This window comes from Spironucleus salmonicida, chromosome 1, assembly GCF_000497125.1.
Source record: "Spironucleus salmonicida strain ATCC 50377 chromosome 1, whole genome shotgun sequence".
NCBI classification, from domain to species: Eukaryota; Fornicata; order Diplomonadida; family Hexamitidae; genus Spironucleus; species Spironucleus salmonicida.
In genome coordinates this window covers 160149-180494 of record NC_090596.1, presented here as the reverse complement: position 1 = coordinate 180494, position 20346 = coordinate 160149, and the positions used below count along the sequence as shown (strand labels likewise).

The following is a 20346-nucleotide window of genomic DNA, read 5'->3' as shown; positions in this document are numbered from 1 at the left end:
GAGATCTGCAGTTCATTCCAGTGAATAATCGAGGTAACAGAGTTCGTAAATTCCATCATGGCCTATTTTATGTCTATTCACGCTTCCATCCATCCAAAGTACTATTGCCCACTGATTTTACTACCAAAGTAGTAAACCACAAAGCTGACCTTATTCTAACTGCCACTACATACTAGGACCTACAAGACTCTTTGATTGGAAATTTATGATTGTAACCAAAAGGTTGTAATATTAGAGCTCCATGAGATTTTAACGACCGGCATCGTAGATATGCGCTTGTATAAGGATTGATTTTTCGATATAACTATGATCAAAAATACCTGTTTCATAAATTTTATCAAACTGATCAAGCATTATTTGATATTATGGAAGTTTTCTAATTTCATGACTCCAGATGACACATGCTTAAAATGTCTAATAAATTTTTGAATTTGGTACTAAAATTCCTATTTTATTATTAAATTAATTTCCATGATGCCAATCTTCGGATATTGTTACTACGGAAGGTAATTTTATTCTTTATTAAGAGGCTTGAACTGGGATCGATGTATGCTAAAGTAAAAGCTGATTGCACATCTTCTTAGTAACAAACTTAGATTTTGCATATTTTTCAGTAACTTAATGATATTATGGATATTTACATAGATTAGTTCGCTTTTACTTTGGGCCAAGTTATATATACTTAATAAAAGAATCATAGTGTTCTATTGAAAATTAATTGTAACTATTATAGTCTAAAAGACAAGTTTATATTTATGAATACTTTGAAATATCAAATTTGTGATCCTTAATATACTAGATATTCTCTTGTTTACTTATAATACTTGAGTAAATATGCAGCTTTTGTTCAATATGTAAATTTGATTACAATAGATAATTACCGGAAGAAATACAACATGTGCATGTTTTTAAATCATTAAGTTTAAATATTTATTAGTTTGCTATATCATTTATATAATATACTAAGTCATACTTATCGTCATAACCTATCCTATAGTTTTAAACAGACCCATTTTCCCACTTAACTAATGCCAGCTTGTTGGTTTCTGAATATGAAACAAGATAACCTATATAAAAGTATTAACCATCAATAAGTATAGGCTTATGTGACTTATCTTAGTCTCCAAATTTCCAACATTATGGATTACGGATAACACATAAACCTATCTAGAAGTTATCAATATTCACTTTTAGTCCTGATTATATATTTTTAATATTGATATAAGGATCTTATCTAATGAGATTATCTCTTATATAATTAGTATATGTTTATAACTAGGTTTACTCTTGCATAGTCCCAAGCTTAATTTTTTAACTTAAACACTATGATAAATTCAATATTTAGTGATATTTATTTAATTTTTGAGATGAACTAAATATTTAATTTTTTGCTTAGTTCAATAATAATGTAATATTATTTTTGATATCACTTAAGAACATTTCATTTTATTAAACTGTTTTCTAAATACAATAATTCTAAATCCATTAATAATGTAAAAAATCAACAAAAATATCCTTGGATATTTTTTTAATTTTCACAACTAGACAAGAATTACTAGAAAAATCTACAACTAAAAATTAATCTTAGCAATCTGCAAGAAGAACAATATCGCCAATACAAGCTTAGTGTGAATTTTATTTTATTATAGATTCTTATTATTAGAAGTCGAGGAGTGTTTAGTTGTTCCACTGGGATACATTTTCTCTTAAAAATAAGCGTTACTGCTTTGGTTAATTTACATAAGGAACAATTTATTTTTACTTATTAATTGAATAGTGCTCTTATATCTCTTTAGTTATATTATTAAATTAAAGTTGTGTTTCACTGATGAATTATGATGATGTAATCTAATAACTGTAAATCAGAGATTTCATACAAACTGGACAACATTATAGTATGTTAGTAGATAGATCTGTACATTCTGTACATAAAATACAAGAGCATGTAATATTACAACCTATGTTAGACGTAATATTGGTTTAACATGATTAACAAATCAAATTCATTTTAGAGTGATTTCGATTTAATTATTAGTTTAATATATATGATATTATTTAATTTTCGAAATAAAATGTGCATTAACTGTTATGAAACATTATAAGTGCAGATAACGGATGATGGATGGGTCCCTGTGAAGCATATCATACATACCGAATTATTATTGGCTGCTGTTATTTTACCAATAAATAGCTAAGATGAGTATTAGTTTTTTGAATTTGTTGCAAAGTATTTAAAAGAAGCATAGTTGCCATTTATTTAAACTATATATGATTTTTTTGTACAGAATAAATAATTAATTTTAATAGTAAGAAGACCATAAATTACATTAAATGATTTCCTTTATAAATCAGAATTAACAGATAATTAATTATAATTAGCGGTATATTCGATAGCAATGGGTGTGTTTATGGCACATAAGCATAAACTTTATGTAGGATCTACTACAATAAGAGATGTTTTAATATTTGAAGATCAGTATATATGTTTATCAGTTAAAAAATTCTTTAAATTACCATGCTCATGTTGGACATCAAAATAGGATCTTATTAACATATATAAGTCGTGTATATCATTGGTAACAGATTCGTAAGTCCTTTTCTTGCAGCCACTATAGACATAAACATGTGATTTATGTGATCGTCTTTCTTATGATACTTCGATTGCAGAATAAACGTAGAATTCAGCAAATAGTTAGTATGAAATGCTATCAGTTCATTTTTTGTGCTAAGTAATATTATAAGAAATGAATTGGCCTAAAATAATGAAAAGAACATTTTTGCTTAATGCTAGAATTTCTCCAAATGTTGATAATTCAAAATACTTTTTCGACGATTAACCATGTCAGTTTATGCAACCAAAGAATAGGCACAAAAAATTAGATAATAACATGTATAAATCATAATAATCTGGAATAATTTTGTAAACAGGAATTCGTAATCGTAATTAATCAATTATACCTAATAATTTATATCAACATATTGTATAAATCTCCGAAGATATTTAAGAAAATGAAAATACGATTATAAGCATTTTAGACCCATCGTATATTGCTGTCAAGTAAGATTAGGGTGCTCAATAAGATTAAATTTAATCTAAAGAGAATAAACAAATTTTATCAGAATTTTTATAAAGTCATCAATATGAAAAAAATAGTATCATAAGCCCTCTATAGTAATAATAGCAATTAGCAGAAAATAAAGATTCTGCATAAACAGACAAAATATTACTAAATAATAACAAACTTAATGTTCTTAAATAATAGTTAGTTGAGGAATTAGGCAAAGAAGAGCTAAACTTAGATAAAATATTCTTACAGACTAGACTTGTTTTATAACATTATTAATTTGTGGAAAAAATGAACGATTAATAATTTCCCTTAGACATCAAGTTTTAATGTCATGAATATAATAATGATTATTTATTTAACAAGACTTTATTAAAATTTTCTATTGATGACGTTAATTATCTTAATACAATTAATAATAGTGTTCTAAGCATTTTAGATAAATATGAAGATCAATATTAGGTTGCTATGAGTGGATATACTAGTACAATTTATTAGTAGTATTTATAATTGGTACTATTATAGAACTTTAAAAAGTTACCAGCATAATTATAACTGCACGATATTTAAGTAGAGGATTATTAGTCAGTTGATCAATTTTAAGAATTAGATATTATTAACACTGATATTAATTTAGATTTATTATAGTAATTGTTTCTAATAATTTAAAAAATAGATCCACAATTATATGAATTTTGCTTTTCAGAATAAATTGATTCTTAAAGTATTTTGTAATTCATTGATAGAAATATTAATTTAGATAGATAAAATATTATTAAAATAGCGAATATTTTAAATATTGTTATTGATATTATTTTTACTGAATAATGCACTATTATAATATCTGATAGAAAGTTAATTGAAGATTATAAATTTCATGTTTTTTTTAATTTTAGAAACTATTTATCTTGCTATTAGAATACAGAATAAGAGTTAAAATAATAAAAGTTATTTTACAATATTTGTATTGTTGCTAGTTTTTATCTTATATAAACAACTTAGGATAAAGTAGGATACTTACTACTTAAAAATATAATATATCCGACAATATTTTAACATTTTACTAGCTAATATGCAACCTATTTTTGTCAATCATAGCTATTTAGTAAAGATTATGTTTAAATATTTAAAAATGATGGTTATTAAATTTTCTAAGATGATTTTAAAATACTAAATATAAATATACAAACAATTTGTGGCTGTTCTATGAAAAAAGTATTATGTACTAATTGTAAGAATGAAAACAACAAAATAATATTATAAAAGCAATAGATTTAGTATAAGCTATTTTAGTCTTAGATTAGCAATGAACTTATCAGCTTGATATTATAGTTAATAATTGATTCTAAACGTTATTTTTAGTAATAAATTTTCAACGATCCTGTAATAACTTAATTAGTTACCAAAGTTTTAAGTGAGAATAATACAAATAATTAAAAAGCTATAGACATAATTTTTGAAGTAACAGATAAGACTAATAGTTTGGTATATAAAACGATTAATTCTTTTACAATGGAAAATTGTAGTATATTAAATATTTAACTTTTAATTATAGTTATTGAATAAAATAATTAAGATTTGGATCCTGAGTATCTGAATAAATTATTAGAATAAATTATATTGAATATTTTAAAAATAGAAAGCAACTAAACATAGAGTAAATTGCTTTACTAGTTACTTTATCTATTTTAATTACTGTTAGCTCAAGTTATTAATATTTTTGAATCATTTATTCTTAAATGTGAGTAGAATTGTTTAGAATAATTAATAAAAAGTTATATTAATACAGATTTTAATGATGTTTAATAAATAATTTAAAATGTGTTTTAGCTTTCCCCCTCAGTTTTTAATTTTGTTAATAATATAAATGATAGTTTAATGGATAATATAGTAACATTTTTAAATTCATCGTCAAATAAAATTTAAAGAACATCAATTTTCAATACCAAATAATAAGGATTTTTAGAACCAATTTGTAGATTATGCACGAACATTATTATATTTAATTAAAAATATCAAAAATTAGTCGGTTTATAAGCATAAATTTAATAAGATAATAAGTAATTATTATCTTCAATATCAATTACACAAGCAGAATTACATTAAATATATCCTAGTAGTATTAATCTTGATTTAATTATATAGCTTCTTAATTTATTGTTGTAAAATTAATTTGTATTGCAATATGGATTATCTTTTTAGATTATTTTAAATACTATTTCTTTAGGCAAATAATATAAATTAGATTTACCATTTTTAGAATAGTTATTTAATGTTCAATATCTTTAATAACTGATTATATTTTATCCTTATGAAGAGGTTGAATTATTTTATGTCTATCTTTTATTGGCAGTACGAACTGTAACAGTAGGCTAATTTAAAAATTAAGAAGTAGAAAAAGTAGATTACGAATCTTTATCTTAAAGTATGAGTGTGCAATATTTAAATAATTAAAAGCTTGCAAAAACTCCATCAAGTAGATAAACAAAATTTGGGTAATCACTTCATAGCAGCATTTAAAAATCTACTATAGAAGAAATAAAATTAGTTAACCATCATACTTTCACTTTAAATTAATAGTTTTATAATTTTGTAGTTTAGGGATCATAAAAGCTTGGTAAAATTTTTATTGATTCAACAGTAGCATTTTTATCTGAATAAAGTTTTTAATAAAATTTCATTTTAGATGACAATATTAAACCATTTTTATTAGGATAATCGGTTATATAATAATACTATAATGTTTTCTTAAAATTATAAAGGCTGCCTGATTATAATTTTTTAAGAGATTTAATATATTTTTTACTACTTAATTTATAATAACAAAAAATTAAAATTGAAGAAATAAGTATATCATTTTTAGATTTTATTTTTTAAATTCAACTTTAAGATGATGTACTTAAGTCATTATTATTTTTAACAAAGTAGATTTTATTAGGTAAAGAATTAGAGGTATTAAATACTTTTGGAGATAGAATTTTAGCTTTATATTCAAAACCTAACTTTTAATCATAAAGCTATTGCTTATTTTATACGTGTGTTAAATCTGTTGATTTAAAAATGGCAAATATAGAAAATATAATACTAAATTTTTATAAAGCTAACATTAAAAAGTTTAATTAATTTAACGATGAACATATTCATGATATTCTAATTTTGATTATTTACCTGTTTGAAAACAATTATTATTCAGGGTTTATCGAATCAGGACTCCCATTAGAATTATTATAAACAATAAACATGCGTTCCAGGCCACAACTTAAAGATTTGTTTTTATAAATCTTTAATCTATCAAAGTTAAACGATGAAGTAAGAAGTACATTTAAATAAATCGGAATTTAATCTTATTTATTGTAAACTAAGCTAGAGCCATATTAAAAAATAATAGTTAAGTAACTAATGGCGGATTATAAAAAGTGATATATACATATATTATTTATTTTATTATCACTTTCCCGTTGAACGCAGAAATGTCTTCATGGTGGAACCGGCCTGTATCTGCATCCTCTATATTCACCCACGACCAACCGACGAAAAAAAAGTAATCTAGTAAAAATACACTATATTTCAATGGGTTGAAGCTAATGGAAATTAAGTAAATAAAGCGAAAACAAGATAACGATATTATTTCAAAGCAATGTTTATGGGGTACGTCTACAACACCTGGAGTTGGATCGTATACACTCAATTTTAGCTAAATTCATCCATAACCGACCTCTAGTAAATTTAATGCACATGATAGGCCACTATCGTTTTTGGAGTAGTCTTAGAATGCTTTTAAGTCTAATCCAGGGGTCGGGCATTATAATGTGGACGTGAACAGACCTTTTAAAAAGTGTAAATAATAAATGAACTAGGTTTTCTATAAACGCTCAGAAAGCATGCTAACCGACTTTGCAGACTAGTGTGACACACTTTCAGCATCACTACCAATTATTGTTTAGTAGTGATCTCAATCTATTAATATATTTAAATCCTCGAAGTTTCCACTTTTTTCCATCATAATTTCAATATCTAAAAGGTCGAAATTTCCAACACGGTAATCAGCACGGACCTATAGATAACATTCACTAATTGCACTTTTAAAGACTATAAGTTCGGATATGAGGCAAATTTTCATTGCTAGAATTTGAATTTTATAATCCATAGATGCTAAATTGTCGAAAAGTACATTTATTGGTACTTGAAGATCGAATTGGAGACAAAAACTAAGACCAATTCGGCAGTAAAAGAAGTTAGATAGAGCCGTTTGTTTTACGATTTCTACGTCTATAAATTCGAAATTAATGTTCTACTGATGAAAATACTAGATATAAAGAGCAAAAATAACAGAGCAGTCAACTAGTTTATATGCGTCCAGGAAAAATGTTACTACTGAAGGAGCGATTTTTTTCATTGTTTATGAATTTTATGAGATAACTATTATATAATTAATAATTGAAAAGTCTGAAATTTATGTCGAAATATCTATGAATAGAGAAAGTTCTTCGTTGTTTTAAAAGTTTTACAACATCAATAAAAACTATTAAGGAACTTGTACCATATCTGCTAAATTAAATGTAAGTTTATATATTCGCTTTCGCATGGTTGGTGTTAAGAGATGAAAGTTTAAACTCAGTAATATATCAAAAATACAATCTTTATAAAGATGTATTGATTATTCCATCATAAAATCTATTCTAGAAGTAAAAATAAGTAATTTTTTTGTCGCTGCATCGAAATCTGTATTAAGGCCTTATATTATTATAACCAGTTCTATCTTATAATTAATAACACTGCTAACATCAAAGGTGTGAGTCTATGAAAATCGTAGAAGTGAAATTTTTTAAAAACATTTCATATAATCTAAATTTTATTATATAAAATAATATATTTATAATATTTCCATGATACTTTAGTACTATCTATTGGATAAACATTTTTGTGACCACTCCCCAAAATGCAAAATTATACCATCTTAAAAGAGTTAGGTTCAGGGGCGTATGGGATTGTTTATAAGGCTCAACATAAATAAACTTAATAAATAGTAGCATTGAAATAAATTCATTAAAAAACTAATTCGTGGAATCTTGCTAAGAATTAAATAGAGCTTCGATCTTTCTAAAAAATAAAACCCAATCTAAATATCGTAACGTTATATGAAGCTTTTAGAGAAAAAGATGGTACATTTTACTTTGTCTTTGAGTTTGTTGATGCTGGTTCACTTTATGATCTATTAGTAAAAAATTAAAAGCTTTCAGCTCGCATGCCAGAGGTAGAAATTCGATAGATATGCTTCTAGGTATTGTAGGGTTTAGACCATATGCATTCTTACGACTTTATGCATAGAGATCTAAAACCTGAAAATGTACTTTTATAACATAGTACTGAAGGAATTTAAATAACGGGAATGTCAACAGTTATACCTAAAATAGCTGATTTGGGATGTGCTAAAGAAACCAGGCAAAGAGTACCCATTCATTCACTTTATGCTGGAACTAGATGGTATAGAAGTATAGAGCTTCTTATGAAAGATCAAAGTTATGGAAAACCTAATGATGTTTGGGCGATAGGATGTGTATTCGCTGAATTATTTACCAATAAATGTTTATTCCCTGGTAATTCAGAATTAGATTAAATTAATATGATATTGGGTTAACTTGGCCCGCTTTATGACGAAGAGTGGCCGTAATATTAATAGTTAGCATCAAAGATGAATTTTGTGTCCGTTACTGGAGGATCAACTACAAGATACCAGACTGGAGCGAGCCATAATAGAATAAAGTAAAAGCTGACTTAATAAATTAAATTTGCATCAGATGAAGCAATGGATTGTTTATCTTATATGCTTGAGCTAAACCCAGATAGAAGATGTACTACAGATTAATTATTAAACCATAAATGGTTTTAAAAAGATACAACAAAATTTGCTAGACCACCAAGTAATTAGTAATACTAATAACACGAGTCAATAACTAGGACCAAGGAAAAAATAGCACAAATGTAGTCTTAGTAAGTAGTAAATGAGGATTTTGGGGATTATTAATTTGAATCTAAAAGAAGTTTATCAAATCAGAAATAGGTAAGCCATGCTCATATTAATGCTAAAGATTTAATTAAAAAGGAAGAAGATGTTAATTTAGATTTTGGTGATTTTGAGTGAGTCAACCTAAAAATATACGTCATTATTAATTATATCTGATAACAATTAATCACTTAAGCGAATAGATATATTTAATTAAATCACTATAAAAATTATGAGTTTTATTTTAGATTTTTAATTTATTGATCTTTTTGGTCTGCTATTTCTTTAAACACTGCTTCCATAGATATTTAACTTGCACTTTCTGGAACAGGACCTATGACACGAGCTATATACGACTGTTAAGATTATTTTGATCCACTTTGTATAGTCATGAGTGGGCGAAATTATGTTGGAAATGGTGTATACGTAAGCTGCTTATGATTTGATGCCAAATGAGCAGTAGGTTTTATCTTTTAAGCTTATGGTAATGCACACTAGCGAAATCCAATTACATTTTGTTCTTCAATCGTCTATTTATTGATAATAATTTAACTGCCTTTTATGATCGTTTTATTAAGCATTTTCAATATATCGTCTGCGATTTCTACTTTTCCTTAACTAACTATTTATTTATAATCAGCAATATTATTTAATTAATTTGAGAGTTGTGTTTAGTTAAACTATAGTTTTTCGATGTTTTATGCTAGAGTTAAATCATTTGAACTATGATCATGTTAGCTTTTAGATAAGTTGTTAACCACTGATTAATTTTAATTAGCTAAATTAGCTAGTCTCTTCGTAAAATTATCATCTTAGGTCTAGTTGTTTAGTGCTTGTAGCAACTAATTATGCCGCTAAGCAACTATATCTTGCAGTTTTGAAACCCCTATTTTACTAAATAATTTATCAAAATCATTAACAAGAGTATGTTTTTGGGTGTTTGTTTTTGGAGTTGTAACGAAACTATTTGATAATTATTCTTCATTTTGAACTGATTAATCACTATCTTGTTTATTAATACGAATGTTAATTCTTTTGCCAGACTATGATTATTATTATAACTAATTGTTTGTAAACTATATTTAGTTTCTTATAGATGAATCTAATTAATTTGATTATAATACATTTCTCTTCGTTTAAGGTTATCTGCCTTAATTTTTAGATGATTTTTGAGAAAAGGAATCCACTTATAATTCATTATAAATAAAAGAACATGAATGTTCGCTAATACATAAGGATCTATTTAGTTATAGTTGTGTAGAATTCAATTATAATAATTAACCATGCTTTTAATTATCTGAATTCTAATTACGATTAATACATCTAGCAGAAAATGGACATAGCAGAATACCTTATAAAATCTTCTGTTAATTAAAATAATATAAAGGAGCAGACACTACACGTTTATATCTTCTATCAAAACTCTTAATTCCTAAAGTTAGCTGATTGCTTTTTGTTTTTTAATCTAGTTTTATATCTTACTCGTCTAAAAACAGTAAGCTATTTAATGATGTATTAGATATTATCGAATTTTCTCTTCTTGTATCTAATAGTAGCTATTTATTTTAACATTTCTATTGAACCTAATCTAATTTAAAATATTATTCATGATCAAAATCAGTCGATTAACAAATTAATCTATCATTTACTTTGTCTAAATGGCGTTCAACCCGTTTATTTAATTTAATGTTAGTAGAAAGCTCTTTCGTACTCTTAAACACAAATTAATTAAGCGATGCCTAATATTTCTTACGTTTCTACTACTAAACTGTTTAGTTCAAATCTTATAAAGATGTAGAACCTAAAACAATCGTATAAATTGTTGATAATAACTATCTATCTTAAAATAGTTATATAACATTATCCTTTGGAATATTATTTGACATTATATGTGCTAATAAAGTATCTTGCGTAATAATCTCACCTAATTATTTTAATAAATTATGATCTTTAATATCATTGCTAATCATATATTCATAAAGATATGCAGCTTAATCAGTTTCTAGTTTTGTTGTAATTATTTTAGATATTAGATTCGCTACAGAGTCTTTATTATTAGATGAGGCGATAAATTTATTGATAAATTCATTGTTAAAATTTAATAATTCTAAATGTTATTTCACAGTTAATTCTATCGACCTATCTAACATACTATTTACATCACCAGTTTTTTATTTTTATAAAATTAGGGATTCTATGTCTTATACACTCATGCCACTTTGTTTAATTTTTTCAATTTATTCAAATGTAAATTATGAATCAGATAATTTTTCTATAAGTTATTCTTATTCACTATTTGACCTTACTGATTTAATTTCAAAAGATTCTGCTCCAGATTAGACTTACTTTTTGGATTCAAGTAATATTAATTCTGCTTAGTCTTTTGTAAACCCTTAATTAATCATATCAATTATGAATTTTTAATATTATTCAACTTATTTTTCTTAATTACTTTCTTATTTCCATTATAAAACTTATTAAAAATAACTATCGCTTTACTATGGATTAATACCATTTTTAAAAAGTTTAATAATATCTTCAGGTTTAATTCCATTAAAAACTAATCTAATGGCTTAATCTTTGCTAAATCCTTAGTTAATTAATTATTAAACATAAGAATCAATCTCTTATTAGTTCAGAGTTTATGCAGAGTTTAAATTTTATTATAGCAATTTTTATCCTAAATTGCTGGAGAGTTTCTCAGCCTGCTCCTTTGATATACCATTTCTCACTAAATTAGCTATTATTTATTCTTTGATATTGTTTAGTTTTGTTAATTCATTATTAATGTTGGACTGATTGCCATTTTTTTAATTTTTAGTAGAACTATTATTTTTATCTTATGGTTTGGATTAGTTCTACAATGGATTTGGATTCTCATTTTATTTAGATATAGCATATTTCGTACTTTGTGTAGACTAAATTTAGGTAGCTTGTTAATTTTAATAGTCTATACTCGTTTAATATTAAGCTTCAGCTTATTCTTATGTCAGGCCAGATTAAACTAGATTACTAATTTCTTATAATTTATTTGATAATATCTAAGGTAATTTTTATTTTTATAACTTAATTTTATTTTTTAATCTAGATGAATTCTAGTCTTCTTATATATCAATTTCTAGTTATTTTTTCGTAATCTATACATCTTATATCTCATTAGAAATGTTAGTTAATCTAGAATTTTCTTTTTTGATAGCTTATTTTTATGATATTTTTTATTTAGGATGCTTAATATCTTACTTTTAGGAAACTGTAATTTTAGACGGTATATTCTAGTTTTACTTATTATTTTGCTCTAATTCATCTAAATACTCTTAATCTACTTCTATCGTGGCTTTATTTCTGTCTTTATATTTTTATAATAGTGCATTAAGATGATCTTTACTGTTGCTCTATTTAACTTCATTCATAATATTTTTAATTTCTCCTAACGAATATCCTGATTACTTCAGCTATTCTTATATTTTGGTCTACTAATTTTGAGCTGGTTTCTTATTTTATCCTTATATCGAGGATTACTATTTCTCATTTAATTTACTATCTGGTTTTATTTTTAATTACTATCTATCTTTTTTCTATCGACTAATCATTGGCCCAAAGTTAATGTCAGCGCCAGATAATTTTTATCTATCTAATAGTTCTCGTATAATTAAATCTTCTTTATTAATATCATAGTCAATAGCCTCTTAGACATACTGTTGCGTTCTAGCATCTACAGTTTAAAACCTATTTGCTGACATTTAAACTTAGGTTTAATCGTTATCTTCATCATCATTCTATCCTAATTATTACCAAGTGAGGATACATGTTTAGTACTAATAATGTCGCTATATATTTGAATATAAAGATTTTAGCATATTATTTCTGGTTTAATATACTAGTTAATACTCTTTATTATTGCAATATGCAAGGGAGCCAATTAACCAATTTGTTATATCATTTGATAATTTAAATATTTATTTTTTTGGAAATCTATTTCTAAATATTTCTGCTTAAATTGCCATTTTTGTCTGCTTAGCTCTTTCTTCCTCTTTTTTAATAAGAGAGTTGGTTCCATGGGTATTATATAAAATAAAATTAGAGAACATGCTCTATGGAATAATAATATTTGAATCAGTTCCTTCAAAATATTATCCAATTTTGAATGTAGTTGATTATAGTTACACATTCGAAGTAAGTAAAAAATTATTTATACTAGTAAGCAGCGATTATGCTAGAATATTAAAGCCATTTTAGGAATTTTATTAAATATATTTAGTTAACAGTTAGTTTTTTTAAAATAGCTTAAGCAAATCTGTACTATATTTATGTTCATTGGAAAATAAATTTGAAAAATGAATTTCTATTTCGCCTATAAAATTAGCATATCGTTTTGACATATTTTTTTCTTATTACTTTGCCTAAACTTTAAAATTTTCATTTGCTTTATCCTCATTAACTTTATTAAGTTAAAATATTTTTACATTTGGCTCTAATGATTTATATTATGCCGTCAGTAGCTTAAATACTACTTTCCAAAAGAATAAGATGAAATTATGAACATTATTTTTCTTAAAAATAGCAGATACAGATTCATTGACTTCGTCATCGTCTAATGTTAATATTAATCGCTTATATTTATGTATTAATGCAAAATTTTCAATTTCAATTTTTTCATTATTTCGTAGTTAAAGTAAAGCATGACCTGGAGAACATCTAACTATATCAATAATACTTTTCAGTAACTCAAGACTAGCGAATTCATGAAATAGTTAATTTTCTAATTCAGCAAAATTAATTTATTCTATTAATTTATGTTATTGTATCCAATATCTCAGTAGTATCCTTGACTTGAAAACATTAAAAACACCGTAAACTAATAAGAAAAATCGATTAAAGGATTTTCTTTGTTTTGGTAATTATTTCCATTAAAATAAGCATTTTACTGCAGTACTAAATGGTTTATATTATTCACAATAGGATCCAATAAATGCAATAGCAATATTAGCTCTAGGATGTATAAGGCGAACATCTAAAATAGATTAGTTTAATACTGAGTGCTCACCATAAATTCCTTTTAAATACTTAGATTTAAGAACCATATCTTAAACAAATATATATTTTTTCCATCTATGAAAAGCTTGGGATATCGAATGTCTAACTTCAAATTTATTTAGATAATGTTTATGTATTTTTTTTTCTACAGTAAGCCCAATAAAATTTTTCCAAATAGTAATATATTTTTGTAGATATTCTTTTTGCATCCTTTTATGTATAACCCAGGCATGAAAATATTAACCATATAGTAGTAACTAATTTCTTAGAGCAAATTTATTTATTATAGTGCTTCTGTGATTTTACCATGTTAATGAGAACCAACTGAGAAAAGCTGGACCCACCGTCATAATTAGCTAAGATCTTTATTTAATAATTTTAGATTACAATTAAATATGTACAAACCACTATTAAAATCTTTAAAATGGTGGCATTGGACTATATTACTGTTCAATTGATTTAAATACAGATTTCCATTTATATCCAGCATAAATACCTTTTAGAAAACGAATTCTAAGTTTAATAAATTAAATGAAACCTTACATAACTTCTCTATATATTTTACTTTAAAATTCAATGACTTTTTATTTATAATATTTATCATAATTTGGAATGTATAAAATATTCTCTATATTCCATGCCTTATAGCTTTTTAACAATAATTATTAGTTTTGATACTTAATTGCTTCTAAAACATCTCTAGTTGATTTTTTCCAAGCTTACAATATAGGTTAACAAAATATTAACCTAAGATTGTGTTAGATTTATCTTTCCTAATATATAGAATTAAATGTGTCCTGTAATATAAGTTTTCGTATTCGTTTCTAATGGGTGAAAAAGTTATTAAAACGATTGTGCTACAGTAATGATCTACCTTATCGTAATATACAATTTGATGCTAAAATATCTTCATATCTTTATTATTCTTTTTCAAGAAATGTAGATAACTATGTGATTTAATAAGGATCTGAAGTAGTTACTTATTTTTTAATTTTTCTTGACATTTTGTAAAGAGATATTTTAATGATATATAATTATGTAAATTTATATTATTAATTAAATATAATAATAGAAATAATTTTTATTAGATGAAATCATAAATTTCTGGAAATCAATCTTCGATTAATACTACATACATGGTTTAAGAAAATTCAGCATTATTATTTAATGATGTTAATAAGACACTTATATAATTGGATAGTTAGTGTGGTTCTTTTTAACCAATTATTAATGATATTTAAATTATATTGTCAGAAAAAGAAAAAATAAGAGAATAAACTTCTATTTTAGAACTTTTGAATTCTGAGAATAATGATTTAGTCCTTAAAATTTCTCAGGCAATATAAAATAGAGATGAATATTTATTTTAGTTACAAATTACAGATGTTCAAGTTTAGGAATAAAGATTTATGTTATCTTAATTGCTGAATGCAGCAAAATAGGCTACAACATAACAAACATAAGAATCTTAACAATAATATTAGTCATTAATATATTAAAAATACCAAGGGTCACGAATGACTAAACGAAGTGCTGTAGGACTATTAGGTGAATTGGATAGAAAATAATAATAAAAAGATGCATGCTCTGAATGTTGTGGAGATATTTTTGATGTTCCTTAGTCCTTAAAATCTGATAATTAGGATACAAATAATACTGATACAGATCCTGGAACAGATACTGTATCATAAAGATGTGAATCATATTAATCTAGAATTACTTCTTTAATTTTAGAAAAACAAGGATTAGAAGCATTATTAGCAAGACGAATTGGTGAATTATAAGCATCTTTAGCGAGGGTTAGGGAAACTTTAGCTTTTAGAGATTACTAAGCATCTAGATAACTCGAAGAGGTTGGTAATTAGTTATCAAATGCATAAAAATATAAACTAAAGTCTGAAGTTAGATATAGTTAGTTGACATCAGATTTAGCATTAATGACAAATAAAGGTATTGAACAAGGGGGCAGAGTAAAAAATGAAACAGACAATGTTTTACGAAATGCAAAGAGAGAAATGAAGATATTTTAACTTAATAAGCAAAGAGAAATAGATAAAGCTATGAGAGAAGCTGATTAAGCCGGTATACACGAGATGAATTAACTTACGAAATAAAAACTTCAGCTGGAGGTTGAGCTTAGTTAATATAAGAATAGTGTTAAAAAAATTAATAATAGAATTAAAGTGTTAGAAGAAGAGCTGTCATAAGAAGGAGAAGAAAATGGTTATTTAAGAAAAGTGTTAGCTAATATAATGGGTAATGAGTGAAAATCACTTATGTATACATCTTAAGATATTCGTTCTATCATCTATTACATTGCAGTTCCAAGCGTTTAATATAATTGTTAATTGTCCTATTTCTGGAGATTAAATAATAAATGCATTTAATAACTCCTTCCATCTTAAATTTGGTCCATTTATGAGTATTATATCAACATATTCATTATATTAATAGTCTATATTAATTTTGACTTTTGTTAAAGTCTAATCCCCGTTTCTATCAGGAATATTTGAAATAACACCATATAAGTTATTAGGTTTATTTTTTGTTAAAAATGGTAAATAATAAGTACAATTAGATTATGTTAGATTAAAATAAATTGTTTAAGGGATTTTTATGAGCGTAATATTGTTAGCTGATGAATTAATTAATCTAATCTCAAAATCATTTGTTGAGTTATACAGATTTTCAATGATTATTTTTCCATTAAAATCGTATTAATTTAACTAAAATTTGTAGCTATTATATTCTCGTATAAGAAGAAAGTCAATACACTGACCTTATTATAAGTTAATCTTTAAACTGAAATCATGCATCTTTGCTTAATAGCTATTAATGTTAAAATACCAGATAGGAATATTAGTGGTGTCCAATAAGGATGATTTGATATCAAGATTTTCAATATTTACATTACCACACGTATATACTGACTTATTATTACCAAAATAATTCCAATAATTTTTATTAAATAAAGGCTAGTCAATATAAACATTATATCTCAATGAATTATATAAATAAATAGTATTTAACTCCGTATTAGAGGAAGATATTTCAGCAGAATTAAGACTTCGCATAGTATTATTAATAACCAATGAAAAAGGGATATTCTTAAAGTATTATTCTTAATATACAGGAGTATATATACTGCTATTAAAAATTTAATCAAAAGAAAACATAGTATCCGTTGGAAATTAAGTGTTGTGTATAATTTATGGCCTATTAAATTGAAATCTATAATCTTAATATACTTTGTGAACCGGTGAAGCGAAACCCGAACTGCATATATTTAGTGATTCGTATGTTATTATGAAAATTATGAAAATTACACATATTATAATCTTTAATATTACAACTTATTTATCAGTATAAAAATTAGGCAATAATGGCTTCGGTGGTTGCAAAGGTAAATTATTAGTATTTTCAATTAAAGAGTCTCCTTCCATTAAAAATTAATATATTACTATATATTATATTAAATATTATTCGTTTTTTACATTCCGCAAATTATGCCTCCTAAGCCAACTCAAAAAGTTACAGCATCAATGAAACCTGGAACAACTTTGGAATCAGGTATTGTTGATTTATAAGTTGAAGTACCTAAAATTTAGCTTACTGAAGAAATCAATCGTATTCTTTAAGCTACTAATCCTAACGCACCATAACAGCTTATTAGATATAACTATCAATAAAAGCAATTTAAAATGGATCCTAATGCAGGAGCTACTCATTTTCATGTTGAAATTGATGGAAGCTATGTATTCAATGATGAAAACTATTATAACGCATTTGAGGACAATTAAGAAAAGCTACTATTCAATTAATTTAATTTTTCTAACAGAGGAACCTAAACTTTCAATGTACCTCCAAGAATAATGAATATTTAAACATAATAATTTGAAGTAGGCTTCACTAAAGGTCAATTATCTAAATCTATCATTTACGATTTATATAAAGTTGATAAGAAAAAGAATGTGGTATAAGAAGATGCTGCTTTGGTTGCTAATACTTAAAATCCATTTGAATTTGCAGGTCATGAAGGTTATGTAGAACCAAAAATTGCTGAAAGTGCAACAACGGTAAAAACAGAAGATAATAAAATTTCAGCATTATCTACTCTACCTGATGAAAGCATTAAAAAGATAGTAACAAGTCTGAATTTGAGCGAAAAATTAATTGCACAATCTGCATTTTCTGAGGTTGTAACAGACTTTGCAGCTTGGAATGATCCAGCAGATTAGTATAAGCCGCAAGAAGGTAGCTTGTATCCATTATGGAAATTTAGTTAAAGTACGTCAATACCTGTTTCAGGAATTGTTTGGCACCCAAAATATAAGGATGTTTTTGCTGTCAGTTATGGTGTTAATTAACCCACAAGTACTACATTCACTCCTGGCTTAGTTTGCATATTTTCCCTTAAAAATCCATTTTATTCTGAAAAATAAATCAAGACTCATTGTGATGTAATCTGTACATCATGGAATGAAGATGACGAAAATTTATTACTAGTTGGTCTTGTAGATGGAAATGTTTAAATTTGGGATTTAGAAAATACACCTGCTTGCGTAGCCTAATCCAGTACACACACTAAAAAACATTTAACTGCTGTTACGGGGGTTAAATGGAGAAAGGATTCTGATAAGGAGTTAGGCTTATAATAATTTTTATCTGTATCTTCTGATGGGCAAGTATTCGCATGGGCTTTTGTATAAGGAGATTTACGTGTTGTATTTTAAGTCACTATTACAGATTCTGGATTTGCTAACGATGTTGGTGTTGTTAATAAAGTTAAGAAATAATCTGTTAGCAATGTTTCTCAGTAAAACTAAAAATCATAACTTTAGTCTGATGCAACTATTTTGATTGCACCTAAACAAGACAGCAATGAATAACATGATTCGGCATTTACTCCTGTAACTGGATTAACTAGTATTAAACTTAATTGGGAGTAACCTTGGCTATATACAATTGGTACCGAAACTGGCATGCTTCGTATTTGTTCTACTGCGTATTTAACTAATTTCATTTAATCATTCAATTTATAATCTAATGGTCATTCTATGCCAATTACAGAAATAACTTGGAATAAATATAGATCAGATTTAGTTGCTACATCATCTGAAGACTATTTAATTAAAATATGGCAAATGTAAAGACCTACTCCTATTTTTACATATGATTTATAGGCTCCAGTGGTTGCATGTTAATTCTCTAGGGATGTATCATCTGTATTAGTTGCAGCAACATCTGCTAATACTATTCATATTTTTGATTTCGATTAAAAGAAAGAGTCCGAGGTTTGTGTCTAAGTAGTTGTTCCAGATGATGCTAGATTAACAAAGATGTGCATGAATGATTACTATCCGGTTATTGCAGTTGGTGATAATAAAGGTGTAGTCCGTGTCTTTAAATTAAGTCCTAATTTACGTAAACGCTCGGTTTATATGCCAATTAAATCTAAAACTGGGATAGTTTAATAGTTTACTCCAGAATAAATTAAAGAGACGGAAATGGAAATGGAAATGAAGAAACTTGAAGATTATATCAATTGGTGTGAAAAATGTAATGCTGCATCTGGTGTAGAATGATCATTTTAAATATAATAGATATAGTTTTAAATTTTTATTAATCTGAATAAGATTTTTCATACAAATTCTCGCTTAATAATATTAACTAATTTACCCACCTACCAAATTAATTTTTTATTTAATATCATTAATATCTTATTGTGCATATTAACATTATTTTTACTATTCTACTATTTATAAGTTTGTTGAGTATAACAATTTAGACTATTTATCAACATCTTATTGTATCTAGTGCAACTTGTTATATTTGTTTTCTAATTTTATCTCATTATTCTAAGTCTGCCACTTTACATACTAATTAATATCAGAATCTAGTAATATATATTCTAGGGATTGTTTTTATGTAAATAAACTAAATTCATTTGATACTAGTATTTCATCAATACTAAAGCATCGTTAGCTAAATCGATTTTGTAACTTTATCACAGATATATTTGTTACTAATAGTAGTATTTAATCATTCAATTATTAAATATCAGCAGATAACTTTTTATTAGTTAGAAATAATTCATGATGCAAATTAAGATTATCTTAATTTATTGATTATTCTATCTTAAAAGATTAAAACTTAGATTTTATAAGTTCTTCAATTTCTGTATACAAATCTTTAACAACTTTGTAACGTTTATCCTTAATATTAGAATTAGTTTTAGATTTT

The 20346-nt window shown here is 25.5% G+C and overlaps 9 protein-coding genes across 9 annotated transcripts; 5 read left to right on the top strand and 4 right to left on the bottom strand. All coding sequences in view use genetic code 6, as the record gives it.

Moving 5' to 3' along the window:
* Positions 1–12: 12 nt before the first annotated feature.
* On the bottom strand, positions 13–2007 carry SS50377_20085 (Mib_herc2 domain-containing protein; the record flags this gene model as incomplete). The annotated part of the gene is made up of 1 exon (XM_067904030.1): positions 13–2007. The coding sequence occupies one exon, from the start codon at positions 2005–2007 to the stop codon at positions 13–15; it is 1995 nt and encodes a 664-aa protein (XP_067767512.1).
* Positions 2008–2072: 65 nt separating this feature from the next.
* Positions 2073–6485, top strand: SS50377_20084 (uncharacterized protein; the record flags this gene model as incomplete). Its single annotated transcript, XM_067904029.1, has 1 exon — positions 2073–6485. The coding sequence occupies one exon, from the start codon at positions 2073–2075 to the stop codon at positions 6483–6485; it is 4413 nt and encodes a 1470-aa protein (XP_067767511.1).
* A 50-nt stretch (positions 6486–6535) lies between these two features.
* On the top strand, positions 6536–7015 carry SS50377_20083 (uncharacterized protein; the record flags this gene model as incomplete). The annotated part of the gene is made up of 1 exon (XM_067904028.1): positions 6536–7015. The coding sequence occupies one exon, from the start codon at positions 6536–6538 to the stop codon at positions 7013–7015; it is 480 nt and encodes a 159-aa protein (XP_067767510.1).
* Positions 7016–7017: 2 nt separating this feature from the next.
* On the bottom strand, positions 7018–7461 carry SS50377_20082 (uncharacterized protein; the record flags this gene model as incomplete). Its single annotated transcript, XM_067904027.1, has 1 exon — positions 7018–7461. The coding sequence occupies one exon, from the start codon at positions 7459–7461 to the stop codon at positions 7018–7020; it is 444 nt and encodes a 147-aa protein (XP_067767509.1).
* Positions 7462–8004: 543 nt separating this feature from the next.
* SS50377_20081 (Kinase, CMGC RCK) lies at positions 8005–9207 on the top strand (the record flags this gene model as incomplete). The annotated part of the gene is made up of 1 exon (XM_067904026.1): positions 8005–9207. One exon carries the CDS (start codon positions 8005–8007, stop codon positions 9205–9207), a length of 1203 nt encoding a protein of 400 aa, XP_067767508.1.
* Positions 9208–9287: 80 nt separating this feature from the next.
* Positions 9288–15107, bottom strand: SS50377_20080 (uncharacterized protein; the record flags this gene model as incomplete). Its single annotated transcript, XM_067904025.1, has 1 exon — positions 9288–15107. One exon carries the CDS (start codon positions 15105–15107, stop codon positions 9288–9290), a length of 5820 nt encoding a protein of 1939 aa, XP_067767507.1.
* A 132-nt stretch (positions 15108–15239) lies between these two features.
* SS50377_20079 (uncharacterized protein) lies at positions 15240–16370 on the top strand (the record flags this gene model as incomplete). Its single annotated transcript, XM_067904024.1, has 1 exon — positions 15240–16370. One exon carries the CDS (start codon positions 15240–15242, stop codon positions 16368–16370), a length of 1131 nt encoding a protein of 376 aa, XP_067767506.1.
* Positions 16371–16373: 3 nt separating this feature from the next.
* On the bottom strand, positions 16374–17546 carry SS50377_20078 (uncharacterized protein; the record flags this gene model as incomplete). Its single annotated transcript, XM_067904023.1, has 1 exon — positions 16374–17546. The coding sequence occupies one exon, from the start codon at positions 17544–17546 to the stop codon at positions 16374–16376; it is 1173 nt and encodes a 390-aa protein (XP_067767505.1).
* Positions 17547–17609: 63 nt separating this feature from the next.
* Positions 17610–19688, top strand: SS50377_20077 (Dynein intermediate chain; the record flags this gene model as incomplete). Its single annotated transcript, XM_067904022.1, has 1 exon — positions 17610–19688. One exon carries the CDS (start codon positions 17610–17612, stop codon positions 19686–19688), a length of 2079 nt encoding a protein of 692 aa, XP_067767504.1.
* Positions 19689–20346: the final 658 nt, after the last annotated feature.